Here is a 13,957-nt window from a genome sequence, read left to right on the forward strand (position 1 = left end):
CTCTAATGCGCTTGTTAATGTGATGCACCATTTATATTTCATCACTAATAACCCATTAAAGATATTGTTTGTGATGACAAAGCGTGGGAAGACGAAAGTCCGCTTTGATCCCAGGACGGATCTTGCATCTTGCAGTCACCTTGTTTTGTTTTAAATGAAAATGAAAGCCACCAAGAAAAGAGTCAAACATTTACAATGAATTTAACTTTGACTCATTCCAATATGATCCAGTTTCCCGAGGTTTCCAGATCATTTGGCTTTTTGTCAATGTTTTGCCTGAAGGCTGTACAGAAGTGAAGTGAATATATCAGCCTGTTTAAAGCAGATACCTTTAGGCTGACATGCTGTGTTGTGTTTGTTGTGGCTTTTATTTGGTGGAAGGTCAGTTTTCATGTAGCTGTTCGGGTCGGGACAGATGAGAGGTGGTCTGCCCTAAAGGGATGTCTTGGTCCGGGATGTAATTTGTCTCCTTGCTGTTCTCGGAAGTGGCTCTGACAGCATATGTTAGAAACACGTTAACATCTGCCCAGACTGTGTTTAAAAGCTAAGGGGGCTTAATTATTGATCGCTTCCGTCCCTGAAAGGGTCTATGGTGTCTCTATGAAGGCTTTGACAGTAATGTTTAATTGAGTCTTACTGTCCTCTGTTTACACCACAGTGTCATTTCCAGCACGTCTAATGATGTATCGTGTAATGTGATGGAAATGATGATTCATCTATTTATGATGCTTAAATATAGTTTAAGATTGATAGCATTCTCTGATGGAAAGAATGATTTTGGAAATGACATTTTAACATTTATTACAAAATAGCCGACTACTTTGTCTTGCTAAAGCTAGTTTCACAACTAGCGTTTTATGTGTCCTGATAATACACAATTAAATAATATTTTTGCAAAATTTAAGCTTAATTGGAAATGACACCTTTTATATAAGTCAAGTATTTAATTTATAAAAATATCATAATTTTCACAATATTATAAATATATTTAGTTTTTTACATTTTATTAAAATTAGATATTTCACTCTGTTTATATGATTACAGTTTTACATGTAATAATTCATGTATTTTATGATGCTTAATCATATTTTATATTTAAAAATTTAACACCATTCTTTATTCCCAATTATGATTTTGGAAATGTAATTTTGAAAAAAAAATTAAATAAAATAGCCGACTGCTTTGTCTTGCTAAGGCTAATTTCACAGCTAGCATTTTATGTATCCTGAATACACACAAATATATATATATATATATGAAAATTCATGAGAAGAAAAAGAAACCCACATTTAAATATCACTTAAACAAAGTACTTAATTGTGTCATTTACAATCAAGATGTAATTTTGCCAAAATTATGCAACAACAAAAAAAACACACACACACACACACACACACACACACACACACACACACACACACACACACACACACACACACACACACACACACACACACACACACACACACACACACACACACACACACACACACACACATATATATATATATTACACACAAAATTACATCTTGATTGGAAATTACACAATTAAGTACTTTGTTTACAAGTGATATTTAACTGTGGGTTTCTTTTTCTTCTCATGAATTTTCATCTCAAGCATTTAAATTACAAAAATTCCTCCACATAAAAAAAAACTTTTATTAGTGGCAAAGTTGTTGTGGCATAGTTGTAATTTTTTTAATAATTTAAATGTATATTTATATATTTTAAAATTATAATTCATTTATAATTTATATTTATTTATTTAAATAATTTAACAATCCATATTGAATGATTTGTTTCCCATCATAATTAATTATGTTTATTAAATTAATTATTTGTTGATACTATCAATAATATTAAATTATTAAATGTAATAAATCATGTATTTATGATGGATAATCATATTTTTAGTTTAAAAGTGGGTTTGGAACAAGAGTAAAAGAATATAATCTATATAAAAGGCATCTGAAAAGTTAAAAAGTCCAGTCATGGTGACATTAGAACAACGATTTTTTTTATTATTTTCTTTATCTATTGACAGTTTCCCCCTTTAAATAACCTCATGGTTATGCCGGTTCTTTGGAAAGAAAGCAGCCAACAGCCAGGTGTAACCAGAGACTTAAAGAGAAATTCTGGTTTTCTCTTTCAAAATAACCTGCACACACACTCACACTTTGTTTCTCTTCCTCTCATTTCGTCAGTGCATTTGGGAAACATTTTGCAGGAAAGGGCGAAAAGCCATCTGCTTCCTGAGATTCATATTATGGGATGCATGAGCGTTAAAATTAGCATCCGGCACATTTGAACATATTCATTTTGACTCGTTTTTGCAAAGCTCATCTTCAGTAAAAAAAAAAAAAAAAATCGGTTTCGTTTCCCCAGACAGATTGCATTAGATAACTTATAATGTCACCAGACTGGATTTATCATGCAAATCTGGTAAATATTTTTTTTTTTATTTCCATAGCTATATCCAAATTCTTTGTTCATGTGAACTACAATTAGATGTAATGCAGGTGATTACTTGAATATAATAAACACATCATCTGTCAGCATGTACTTATTTGCTTCTCCTCAGGGTTAGATGAAGGAATGTCCCGCCTAATGCACAAGCAATTAGTTAATCCTTCAAACCATTTATCCACATTTGGGATTTTTGATCTGACTTTTCGATGCATGTTGTGTGAATTTAGCTCTGTTTTTTTAATACAATACTATTAAGCATTCTTGCATCGTTGTTGTCCACCAAGTTGTAAACGGGGTAACATTAGCCGCTCTGATTTGAGATTACAATCGTTGACAGGTAAAGTGGAAACAAATGAGTTTTTTTCTTCCAGAGCAGGTGTCCCAACTTGTTCTGCTGAAAACCTGTTAAATGCCCCTTGAGTTTTCCTCCACCCTATGTGTTTTCAATTTGTCACACCGGTGCTCTGGGAAAACAGAGGAAGTGTGCAGGGCTGTGCTGACATCACTGTTAATGCTAATATACGAGATTTCGAGAAACGTCAAAGACGTCCATTTAATAAAGCATGTTTACATACTTGCGTCTCACATTTTTGCATTCCACTTCTCTGCTTGTCTGCTGTTTTCTATGTGAACATGCACTAGATGGACGTATTTAACCGTTGCGCTCAAGTTTTTTGTCTTTTGAGGCATCTTTCACTGCGTTCTATTAAAACTATTTTTTTAATTCCACTGCACTGCTTTTCCATTGTTTTTCTTTGTAAACATGCGCTAGACAGACGCGTTCGACCTTTGTGTTTGCATCTTTTGCAGCATCTAGAAATGCGCCACTCAAGTCTATAGATCAACTATTAAAAAACACATCTCTTGTGTTTTATTCATTTCACTTCCCTGCATCTCACATTTTTAAACGCAAAAACTCATTCTATGTGAATGGCCCTTAAACCGCAAAGTTTGCCATTTCGACACACAATGTGAGATTAACAATTAACAACGATATTATCAATTAATATTGTTGATTAATATGGCTATGATTCAAAACATGCTTGCAACTGTCATTAGATGGGCATCTTTGATGTTGCCCAAGGCAAAGTCTCGAGCCTCATGTTTGTTGAACCGTCAAAGATGTTGTCTAATAACGCATGTTTGCATAGAAGAACGATTCAAATGCAGAGCAGTTGAACTCAAAAACACGTTCTGAGGAACATTGCATCTCAGCCGGAACCTGTTTCCTCATCGACAGGGTTTGTCTTTGGCTGTCACTGGGGTCAAGGAAATGAGCCCTATGTGTTTACCTTTTTGTAAATGAGTAATCCTTATTACAAACTCACATTCCTTTACTGTAAATCACTGCGGTCAAATGCAGAGAAATTCACACGCTCCTCTTGATTCTACAAATCCCTCCCCCAGCATTTCTTCCCAGCTTCAAAATACAGTTAAAACATTGTTTATATATATTTACAACAGCATAATTTGAGTGACAATACTGCTACAACGTAAAGTGATGCTAAAAAGCCCACGCCACATGGCAGAAGGGTGGAGAAGAACTAATCTCTGCGAGTGATAGCCAGGACAGATTCTCTGGCGGCTTTAATATTTTCACCATTCTGTCTGTGTGCGTTTGGAATTTAACTAAACTTCGCTATTGGCCGATCTTAATCTTCTCTTAAGGCATTGCCCTAGGAAACTATTATTTATAATCTTCTTGTGCAAGTCACATGAGATCACATAATGTCTCAGAGAGATTTCACCGCTCAATCTGTCGGTCCACGTGCGCATGATGTGTGTCAGAGCAAGTACAGAGCTTTTCAATCCGTGCATTTTAAAAAATTCATGCAGAGCAGTCCAAGTGTTCATTCTGACTAAGAAACACCCATCTTTCTTTTTTAATAATAAAGCTGGTCAGCTTGAGTGCCTATCTTCGTATATTGTGTTTTGCACGAACTACCGTCAGATGTTATATAACGTTCCCTATAAATGAGCTTCTCGGTTCATTTCCCTAACATGAACTGTCATGTTATGTCACTATCATTCCTATTCCATATAAACAGGTTTGTAAATTTGTCCCGAGCATGTGTGTGTGTGTGTGTGCGCACCTTGGAAATATGCTCTACGACTTCTTATTTAACAGTGCTTTATTCTCAGCTGCTAAATATACAACAAGTTCATCAGCTGACATTTATTACTGAACATACTGAGACCTGTTAGTGCTGCCTCACTACAGATTGAATATCACAGTAAAGCAGGAATTCACCTTAGCAGGTGCAGGAAGGGCTGGAAAGCACCTTCAGTGTTTAATCGTTTTGCAGAATGACCCGTATGCTGCTCACGGAGTTAACAGTTGATATATACACTAATGAGCCAAAACATTATGACCTGTCACAGGTCTGGGTAGATTAGATGGTAAGCAAAGATAAGGGGCAAACCGCAAACCGGCCACAGGGTGTTGGGTGTCCAGGGCTCATTGATGCACGAGGGCAACGAAGGCTATCCCGTCTGGTCTGAGCCAACAGATGGTCTACTGTTGCACAAGTCACACATCATTTGAATGATGGTTATGGGAGGAATGTGTCTCAACACAGTGCATCTCACTCTGCTGCGTATGGGGCTGTGTAGTCACAGACCAATCAGAGTGCCTATGATGACCCCTGAACACTGTCGAAAGTGCCTACAGTGTAGGGTACAACGGGGCTAAAGGCGCACCAGGGTAAAAAGTGCCTTTGATTTGATTTTCCTCTAAACCACTAGATAGCGCAAAAGCTTTCCGCAGCACTTTCCAAAACATCTACTTTTCAAGATGCGCGTGGAAATTTGTCTGATCCTTGATGCGCTATTTTGATCTAATATTTGATGTTTTTAAAAAATGTTGTAGATTTAACTAGCAAATGAGAATCGTTAAAATTATTGAATATATTTTGAGACAAATGTCGTCTTAATGATTTTCAATAACGGGAGAATTTGTAAAAGTATGGTATTTGGAGTAAAATGCGCCCCTGCTGTCGGGGGCGAAAGGCTCAATAATTAATATGATAATAAACATCTGGCTGACTTCTCCATTTGCTGGCATGACATGGTTAGATTCAGATATTGATATATATTAAGTTGGGTGTGAACCTTAGAAATAATCACCATATTTATAATGAAACCATATTTTAAAAAAATATGATATTAATCATCATATAATAAAATATAATTTATTGTTACTACTGTAAATCTTTATTAAATTATTATGGGATATCCTTCAATTCTCCTTCCTTTCAGAATCTTTTCTTTTTTTGAATAATTTGGTTTCTGTATTTTTTCAAATATATTTATATATTAACATTTTAATGACAGTATTGAACAAAAATAAAAATAAACTGAAAATATTAGAAACACTGCTAAAGTGATTGTTTCGAAACAAGTATTAACTTAGACATTATTATACACTGTCCATTCTCCACTTTTATGATTTATTTTTACACAAAATCTGTTGCTCCATTAATGAAACATCAAACATATATTGTTTTTTTTTCTGCAATAAAGCAAATTTTTCTTAAAGTTTGCCTTTAGCCCCGTTTGCTGCAGAGATGGGTGTCTAAAAGAAATGTAAAGAAAAATAAAGTGGTGTTTTGTTGATGTTGATGTTTGTAGTGGTTGCTTTGGTAACCTACAGTGTCTTAACAGGAAAAAAACATATCATCATTCCTAAGTATAAATGCTGCATAGCCTGTTTTCTTTATGCTAAATGCTACATGCTTCTAACAATGGCTGCTTAATCTAGCCTAAGCGGTTCAAATTAGTCCGTTTCACAGTTGTAATCTAAGCTTAATCTAAGACAACAATTGCAGTTTATTCCATGCATTAACTTTGATGCCAAGAACAAAACTGACACACTTTTTGCCTTTGAGGTATTTTTCTCATGTGTCAATCATTTACGCATCACTTTCTGTAATGAATGACACGCGGTTATTGAATGTGCCCTTGCAAAATAAACTCCTTTTATTTCTGACAGATAAAGAGGACAATAAATAATAGCAAACATTAGATCTATGTTTTTACAATACAGCAGTTCTTGGATCCCATGGATAATCCTAAAGGTTTTGTTGAATGTCATTTTCGCCCTCTCAGCATGCCTCCCGATTCAACACGGGTGTTTGTCCCACATTGGTACGCTGTGCATCTCTGCTCGTCCAGCTGTTATTGAATCTTTTCCAAACCCGTCAGAGCTCTTGTTTATTCAAAATGGTTCAATCCAATCCAGATTAATGGCGCTTTTTCATCTGTCCCCTCCTCCTCCTCCTCTTCGACTTTAATCACAGTTGCCAACAGGAAACCAGACCCAGAATTTCCCCCTTTTTTAAATGACTTCCGATGGATTTGCTTCATTTTGATGGGAAATTAAATGCCTAATTATTAATTGACAAATAAATGGCTCCTTTTTTAGAGCCTAAATCTAGTTGCGTAGTGCGTAATAAGTGTAAGTATAAGCATTTCAGTACTCTTTGGCCCGGTTTCACAGACAGGGCTTAGATCTTAGTTCAATTAGGACATTAAAGTAGCTTTTATAAATTTGCCTTAGAAACAAAACATTACTGGCGTGCATCTTGAGACAAAACACAGTTGCTTTCAGTTCAAACAGCTCAAACATGCATTTTAGTCTGGGACTAGGCTTAAGCTTTCTGTGAAACCGGGGGTTTAACTTTAATTGGATGTTGTTTATATGACAACTTGAAGAGATGGAACATAAAAACACTGTTTTACACAATCGCCTGTTTTATCTGTAAATTTGGAGGGTGCTGACCTAGGGCTTTTCCAAATACCATAATTCATCTGTTTCAAAACTAGGGTAATTGAGAATGAAGTGGGAGGGTGGCTCTATCCCCTTTCTTCCTCTGTTTTTAAACATCACATTTAAGGCTTAACTCTTAAATCCTTTTCATACACCACCGAATCCCTGAACTCGGTGACACTTCTGCATTGAGGGTTGGATGGATGCCCTGCCCAACCTTAAGAAACTTTGAGTTGGTTACTGTGCTGAGGTCATGCCGGAGCCGAATGTACAGTTTGTGGCATGTTTTTATGACTTTATGCTTCATAATGCATTTCTACTACAGCAGCAAGGAAGTTTAGAGATTGATTTTGGCATTAATTCAAATTCAGATGTGGATATAATTCATAAATGACTTTGTAAGCATCCACATATTGAGATGAAATGCTGCAATAGCATTCATAAAACATATTTAGGCATTCCACTTGATAATTTTGCAATTAGTTGCAATGGAGAAATCAAATGCATTGTGTGAAATTAGTCAACCACAAATTACATTTGATGCTGAAAGGTCCCTTGTGACAAGAAAATGAATGGGTATAAAGAAAAAGATTAAGAAGAAATGACTTAACTGCAAATTCCAGGACTGTACATTTAGTTTAATTAAAACAGTCTCGTTTTGAAAATGCTTCAGTCTATCTCTTCACTGTAAGCAAACAGGGATTCACGCATCAGAAGTAGGAATAAACTTTAGTTCCCACAGGTCTGAATGTTTTCTAGTTATGCAAATTGATTCCTTGTGTAAAAGCCCTAAGTGAATCATTGTAATTAGTCACCTGGTGAAAATGGAAGTGGCTCGCACTATTTTATCTGCCTAAATGTTTTACAATAAATAATTCTGTAGACATTTAAAGACTCCTTTAAATAAAAATTAGAGTTTTGTGGTTTTTAGTCGATGTGCGTTAACTTTGAGAAGTTGTATATGCTAAGCGTTGACAAAATTCGCTATAAACATTCATATTTGCAATGTTACTCATCTAGTAAAAATTACCAAAACAAATTGATGACTCATCCTGCACTACACTTATTTTTGTCCAATCAGATGCTCTCTAAAAGGAGAATGCCCCGCCCCCTAACACCACCTGGAATCTGACTAGTAAATCATGGTTCATGGGTTTGACATTAGTTTCTTTCCTGTGATAACATTTCCTGTTGAAACAGGAAGTGTAGGTGGGCCATATCAAAAGGCGCATCCCTTTTATTTTTAAATAGCCAACAGATTTCAGTTACATCCGAAGTTCTATTTGCTAGTCGTTTGCTAGTCAATCTCATTATAAAGAGCATTTGATTGGACAAAAATCAATCATTCCATCAGAGTCATCAATATTTTCCCAGAAAGGAAACACAGTAAATTTTATATTTATATTTAGAAAGAGCGAAGCAACATGCACTAAACCACAAAAATCTAATTCTAACATTTAAACACAAGGCTACATAACAAATACATAGTGTTGGTATTATAACATTAGTCAGCACACAGTGGACATCTCTCAGTCTATGCATTGGTTAATTAGTTATAATTTGATAAGCTGCACCTTATAAGCGATTCTCCATTTGTACGAGTGAGGCAATTAGAGAGTGAGGCGATCATAACACTACACTGGTATAATTTACATGCATCCCTCTCTTATAAAGAGAGAATATGACTGAAATCTAGAGAGGCGAAATATTCCCTGAGTTCGCGTCGTATTGAAGGATTCTGGGCCCATTACGATTACAACTGTCACACAAGTGACTCGCAAACAGGTGTGTTATCCGAGTCTTGGCTGTGCATTGAACTCAGTCCGGTGTCCGAATCATCATCATTGCCGCATGTCTTCGACAGTCCCCTCGCCTGCTCTACCCATACATTGTCTTTGTCTACGGAAGGCAGTTGTTCCGTTTTTCCCTCATCTTTGCTGTCATCAGCCTGTTTCCCTTCCAGCTCGTCTAATCTGTGAACCTTTTCAAGTAATTCCCTCAACTCCTGTTCCTTCGCGCCCAAAAGCTCCTCGCTCATATCCAAGTCGCTCTTCACCGTCTCCAGATCAGTGTTCAAGCGCAACCCGATGTATAAACTCGTATCCAGCTGTGTTTTGATCCTCTCCTCCTCTAATTGGAGTTCATTGTCTGTTAGGAGGTCCGGAGCAACTGAGACCGGTTCCTCGGGGACAGAAGTCACCCTGAGAGCCGTTTCTTCTCCAGCGCTGTCCGCGTCTTTGTTGGAGAGCTCCTCCTGCCGCCGTCTCATCCACCTTTGGTTGAGTTCTTCTTGTATTTCACCTGTAAGTATCTCCATCAGAGCCTCCCTCTCGGTTAGTTCCTCCTGAAGTTGAATGACTTGGTCGCAGCGTGACGCGTATTCCTCAAACTGCGCAAAGGACGCGTCCGGATGCGCGCTGGAATCCGTATCCAAGCCCTGGTCGAGCAAATACGTGTCTTGCACATAGTTTGCGCCGTGTATTTTCATTCTGTCAAAGTGAACTTTTGATTCATACCTCTCGATTTCACTGTCCAGCTCTTTTATTCGCTGTACCTGCTGTCGAATTGTATGATCCTGCGAGATGATAAGATGAACGAGCGTTTCCATTTTCTCCGCAGATTTGTCTTTGGAAACCTCTTCTTTCTTTTTATTAATTTTATCCAACTTTCTGAAAGCCTTTCGCACAATCCTCCGCTGTTTTTCCTGTGAAAATGGCGTGGTGGTTTTTGCAGTGCAGGGACTGTCTTTGCTGAGCACGACCCGAGCCTCGGCGCTCCTCGGTCCGCTGTTGGGCAGCGACGCATCGCTTCTGACCAGGACGAAGCGCACGTTTTCCTGCTCGTCTCCCCAAGCGCCCCACAGCCGAAGGATTTTCGTTTTATTCGGCAGAAACCGCTCAAACCCCCTCCATTTCTCCACGATGCAGTAAGACTGTGGAGTGCCGCTGAGCATCGCGCCTTGCTGTAAGGTCTGGTCCTCCAGCAACACTTTTACCACGTCCGCGCAGGTGGTGCGTCTGGACAGTCCGGACACCAGCTTCTCCTCCCGGCATACCCACACCGAGATTTTGCTCTCCTCTTGTTCCATGATGATTCACATTGAGGCACTTTCACATTCATATAATGTTAGACGGGGTGAAAACTTGATCAACTGGAGAGATGACTCGTCCCGCGCGCTCGTCACTGTGAACTGAGAGTTGTGTTTGTCTCTGAACTACAGCAGCGTGTGTCTGAGGGCTCAGGCACCTCCCAACATCACATGACTTTATACTCCAACTTCACTCATTGTTGATAATAATGCACTGAGGTGATGATCATAAACACATAATTGAGAATATCGGTGCTACTTGTCACTTATTTAGTCCATTTACGCCACTGAATATTTCTCAGGATATGGCTATTTTTTTTAAAGCATTTCTGTATGTCACAAATCAATTTTTTAAACATCGAAAATGTTTTACTAACACAAAAATATCAAACCTTTCTTTTGACAAACATATATTGTAATTCGTGGTTTTCCTAACTGGGGTTTATGAAAAGCTAATAATTACATAATTAAATGTGAAATTAAAATAAACGATTAAAAAAATGTTTATAAAAAAAGTTAACATATTTTATTACTTTACCTGCATGGCATTAACCAACATCAGAGAACCGTGAACACTGAATGTGTTATTCAATTATTGAAATTAAACTTTATTTTAAGGGGACACGTTACTAACCTATAGGCTACTTACTATAGAGTTAAGGTTAAGGTTTGGTTTAGGGTTAGTTGTTATGCATACTTTACTGTTCTTACTATAGTAAGTACATAATTAGTTAATATTGCTCAGTAGGCTACTTAATTGAATAAGTGCAACTACGTCACCTTACAAAATAAAGTGTTTGGGAATCCCTCTTGTAATTAATAAATTACATACATTTTGTAACATTTACAACGTGCCCCAATACATATTTGATGACTTGCCTGGCATTTAAGAAAATGTCCCCTGAGAACACAGATCAACAAATGATATATAAAGCATTATATAACGTATCATCTTTGTTAATATTATTGGTGTTACTAGTTCTTTAAATTTCTAGTTGCCTACGTCTATTCATGACGCAAATGATAAAATGAGATTTAGACCATACTGTAGACAGGCCTATATAATATTAAGCCTGTGAAGTGGAGATTCTTAGACTGAAAAAGGTCAACGACTGTAACGTAAATCACCACACTGGTATTAGGCTATCCAGCTGTGCATAACAGGGATGGAAATTAGCACCCGCCACCAGCCAAATGCGGGTGATTTTGTGTTGTGGCGGGTAAATTCGCTTCACCTACCGGCCACCGTGGCGGGTAAATAAAAATATACTGTTTCACACAGACGGCGGACACTTTTAGAGGACATAAGTGTACGCTGAAATAAAGTATTTCACCTCAGAAAAACGGGCTTTCTTGTCCTGTCACGTCAGCCGTTATCCTGTTCTCATAGCGAACACTCTTCAAATGCACGCGCAAATGCGGCGGCGCGCGCTGTGTATCGCCTCACTGTATATAAAGTGCAAAATAAACTACGAGCATGCAACGCCGTTACGTTGTAAATTACACAAAATAAAAGTAATGCAGGGATGATTTTCATACTATTCATCAGGAGCACTTTCCATGGTTCATTAACAGTTATTGTTAATATTGTGTATTCACCATGGTAACTGTCGTTTCCATATTAACCCCAAAATGCCACTTTATTTTTCTTTGTGTTATTTTTTATATTTTTAAATGACTCTAGTGGCTCATACCAACATTGTATTAACAAAAACTAGTTTGGAACTGCTATTTAATAGCTTTAGCATAGGCCTAATGTTTATTTATTAGTACTAGTCTTTACTATTAGTCATATTCTTACAATTTATGTTAAGTAAAGGGGGACAGTACTTGTGTGTGTGGAAATAGCCGGTTTCAATAAAACTACTTGTGACATGTCATATTTGGCTTTGACTTTGACTGAACATTTGCTCTCACTTTGCAGAAAAAATATCGGGATATATATCGTATATCGATATTCAGCCTAAATAATCGGGATATGACTTTTGGTCCATATCGCCCAGCCCTAGTTTCATTGTTGGGACTAAAAACCTAAAACTGGAAGCCATAAAAGACCACGAATCATTCAAATGCCACATCCAGGTAAAAAAGAGAAATATATATATAAGAGAGAAAGAGAAAATGTCAGTATTTCATTGAGACTTGAGATTAAATAAACTGCTTAAGTATTGTAGATCTTGTAGTATTAATTTCCACATGCAGTTACACATTGTCGGTTAAAAACAAGAAAGTGGCTGGTAAAAACATTGAGTGGCTGGTAGATTTTGAAATCCACCAGCCACAGTGGCCGGTGGACAAAAAAGTTAATTTCCATCCCTGGTGCATAACCAGATGTCCAAATGTCCCATCGGTCAGTGCGGATTTGGGCCGTAATATCCACAGACGAGAGAGAGGGCAACAGACAACTTTCCTGGTGAAATAAGCCGTCAGGATTAGTATATCAACAGTTCTGCTGTGCTAACCTGTCGACAAACATCTGTAGAGATCTATTAATCATGTACAGTTGATAAAACTAATAATATATTGTAGCCTATATAATAATTCTCTCTCTCTCTCTCTCTCTGTGTATATATATTAGGGTGTAACGATACCCACGTCACGAATCGAAACATATCACGATACTGAACTCACGATTCGGGTGTAAATGAATTGGCTTGGACTTGGTGCTGGTACTGGTAACCAATGCACAGGACAGTGGTGGCACCAGAATACAAATATTCATGATTCTGAAGCTGTAAATACAGAATTATTTTAGACGAATTATGTCACTGACTATATAGGCTATTTAAAATATTGTAGGCCACTTTTGGTAAGACATTTGGTATTATCAGGACCCAATATTCCCAGATTGCATTATTATACATTATATTCAACATTATATAGAAGTTTAAACTCTGAAAACTTGATTTTCTTTCTCTCACAGTAATTTTTGGGGTGAACTATACACAATACATATTGTCACTGTCCACGATACACATTGTTGCGTTTTTGTATTGCGATATATTGTGACTATATATAGCTTATATATATATATATATATAATAATTAAGAATATAGCCTACTATACATAATATATCTTTATAATAAGAGTAATAGTATATTATTGTATTAACAACTATTATTATTATAATTAATTATTTCATATAATAATGTTGATTTAATTTGTAGTTAATTTGTATTCAATTTTAGTTGAAGAAAACGGTAATGTAGCGTGTCATTATTGACAATGTACTGCCACATAGTGGTTGTAATAAACATTACATAGCCTGATGTTTTTTAGCGTCCACCAAACAGAGCCTCATGTCATTCACACTGGTGACAAAAACGTGTGTATGTGTGTAAACAAACAAAAATGGACATTCTGAAAAAAACAATGGAAACCATTACAGAAATGCTAATGGTTTCCACTACAAAACTATTACAAACCATCAGCCGTTAACCATTAAAACCATTACCAAGTCGTGTCCATTACGTAGTGTGTTTTGGGCCATATTCCATTAGGATGTATTGGTTTGTCTAGGTTTCCATTACAAATTTGTATTGGTCATGATTTGTATTTTTAAAGGTTTCCATTACAGTTTGTATTGGTTCTGATTTGTAATGGTTTTCTTACAAATTTGTATTGTTCATGA

The 13,957-nt window shown here is 36.8% G+C and overlaps 1 protein-coding gene across 1 annotated transcript; it reads right to left on the reverse strand.

Annotated features, from left to right (window-relative positions):
* Positions 1-6,414: 6,414 nt before the first annotated feature.
* Positions 6,415-10,451, reverse strand: rassf10a (Ras association domain family member 10a). The gene has a single exon (XM_082159494.1). It carries the CDS (start codon positions 10,323-10,325, stop codon positions 9,000-9,002), a length of 1,326 nt encoding a protein of 441 aa, XP_082015620.1. The 5' UTR covers positions 10,326-10,451; the 3' UTR covers positions 6,415-8,999.
* Positions 10,452-13,957: the final 3,506 nt, after the last annotated feature.

This window comes from Leuciscus leuciscus (genome assembly GCF_965113295.1).
Source record: "Leuciscus leuciscus genome assembly, chromosome: 25".
Classification (NCBI taxonomy): Eukaryota; Metazoa; Chordata; class Actinopteri; order Cypriniformes; family Leuciscidae; genus Leuciscus; species Leuciscus leuciscus.

Excerpts from the sequence above, each read along its gene's own strand:
- rassf10a (XM_082159494.1), bottom strand. The coding sequence starts at position 10,325 with ATGGAACAAGAGGAGAGCAAAATCTCGGTGTGGGTATGCCGGGAGGAG.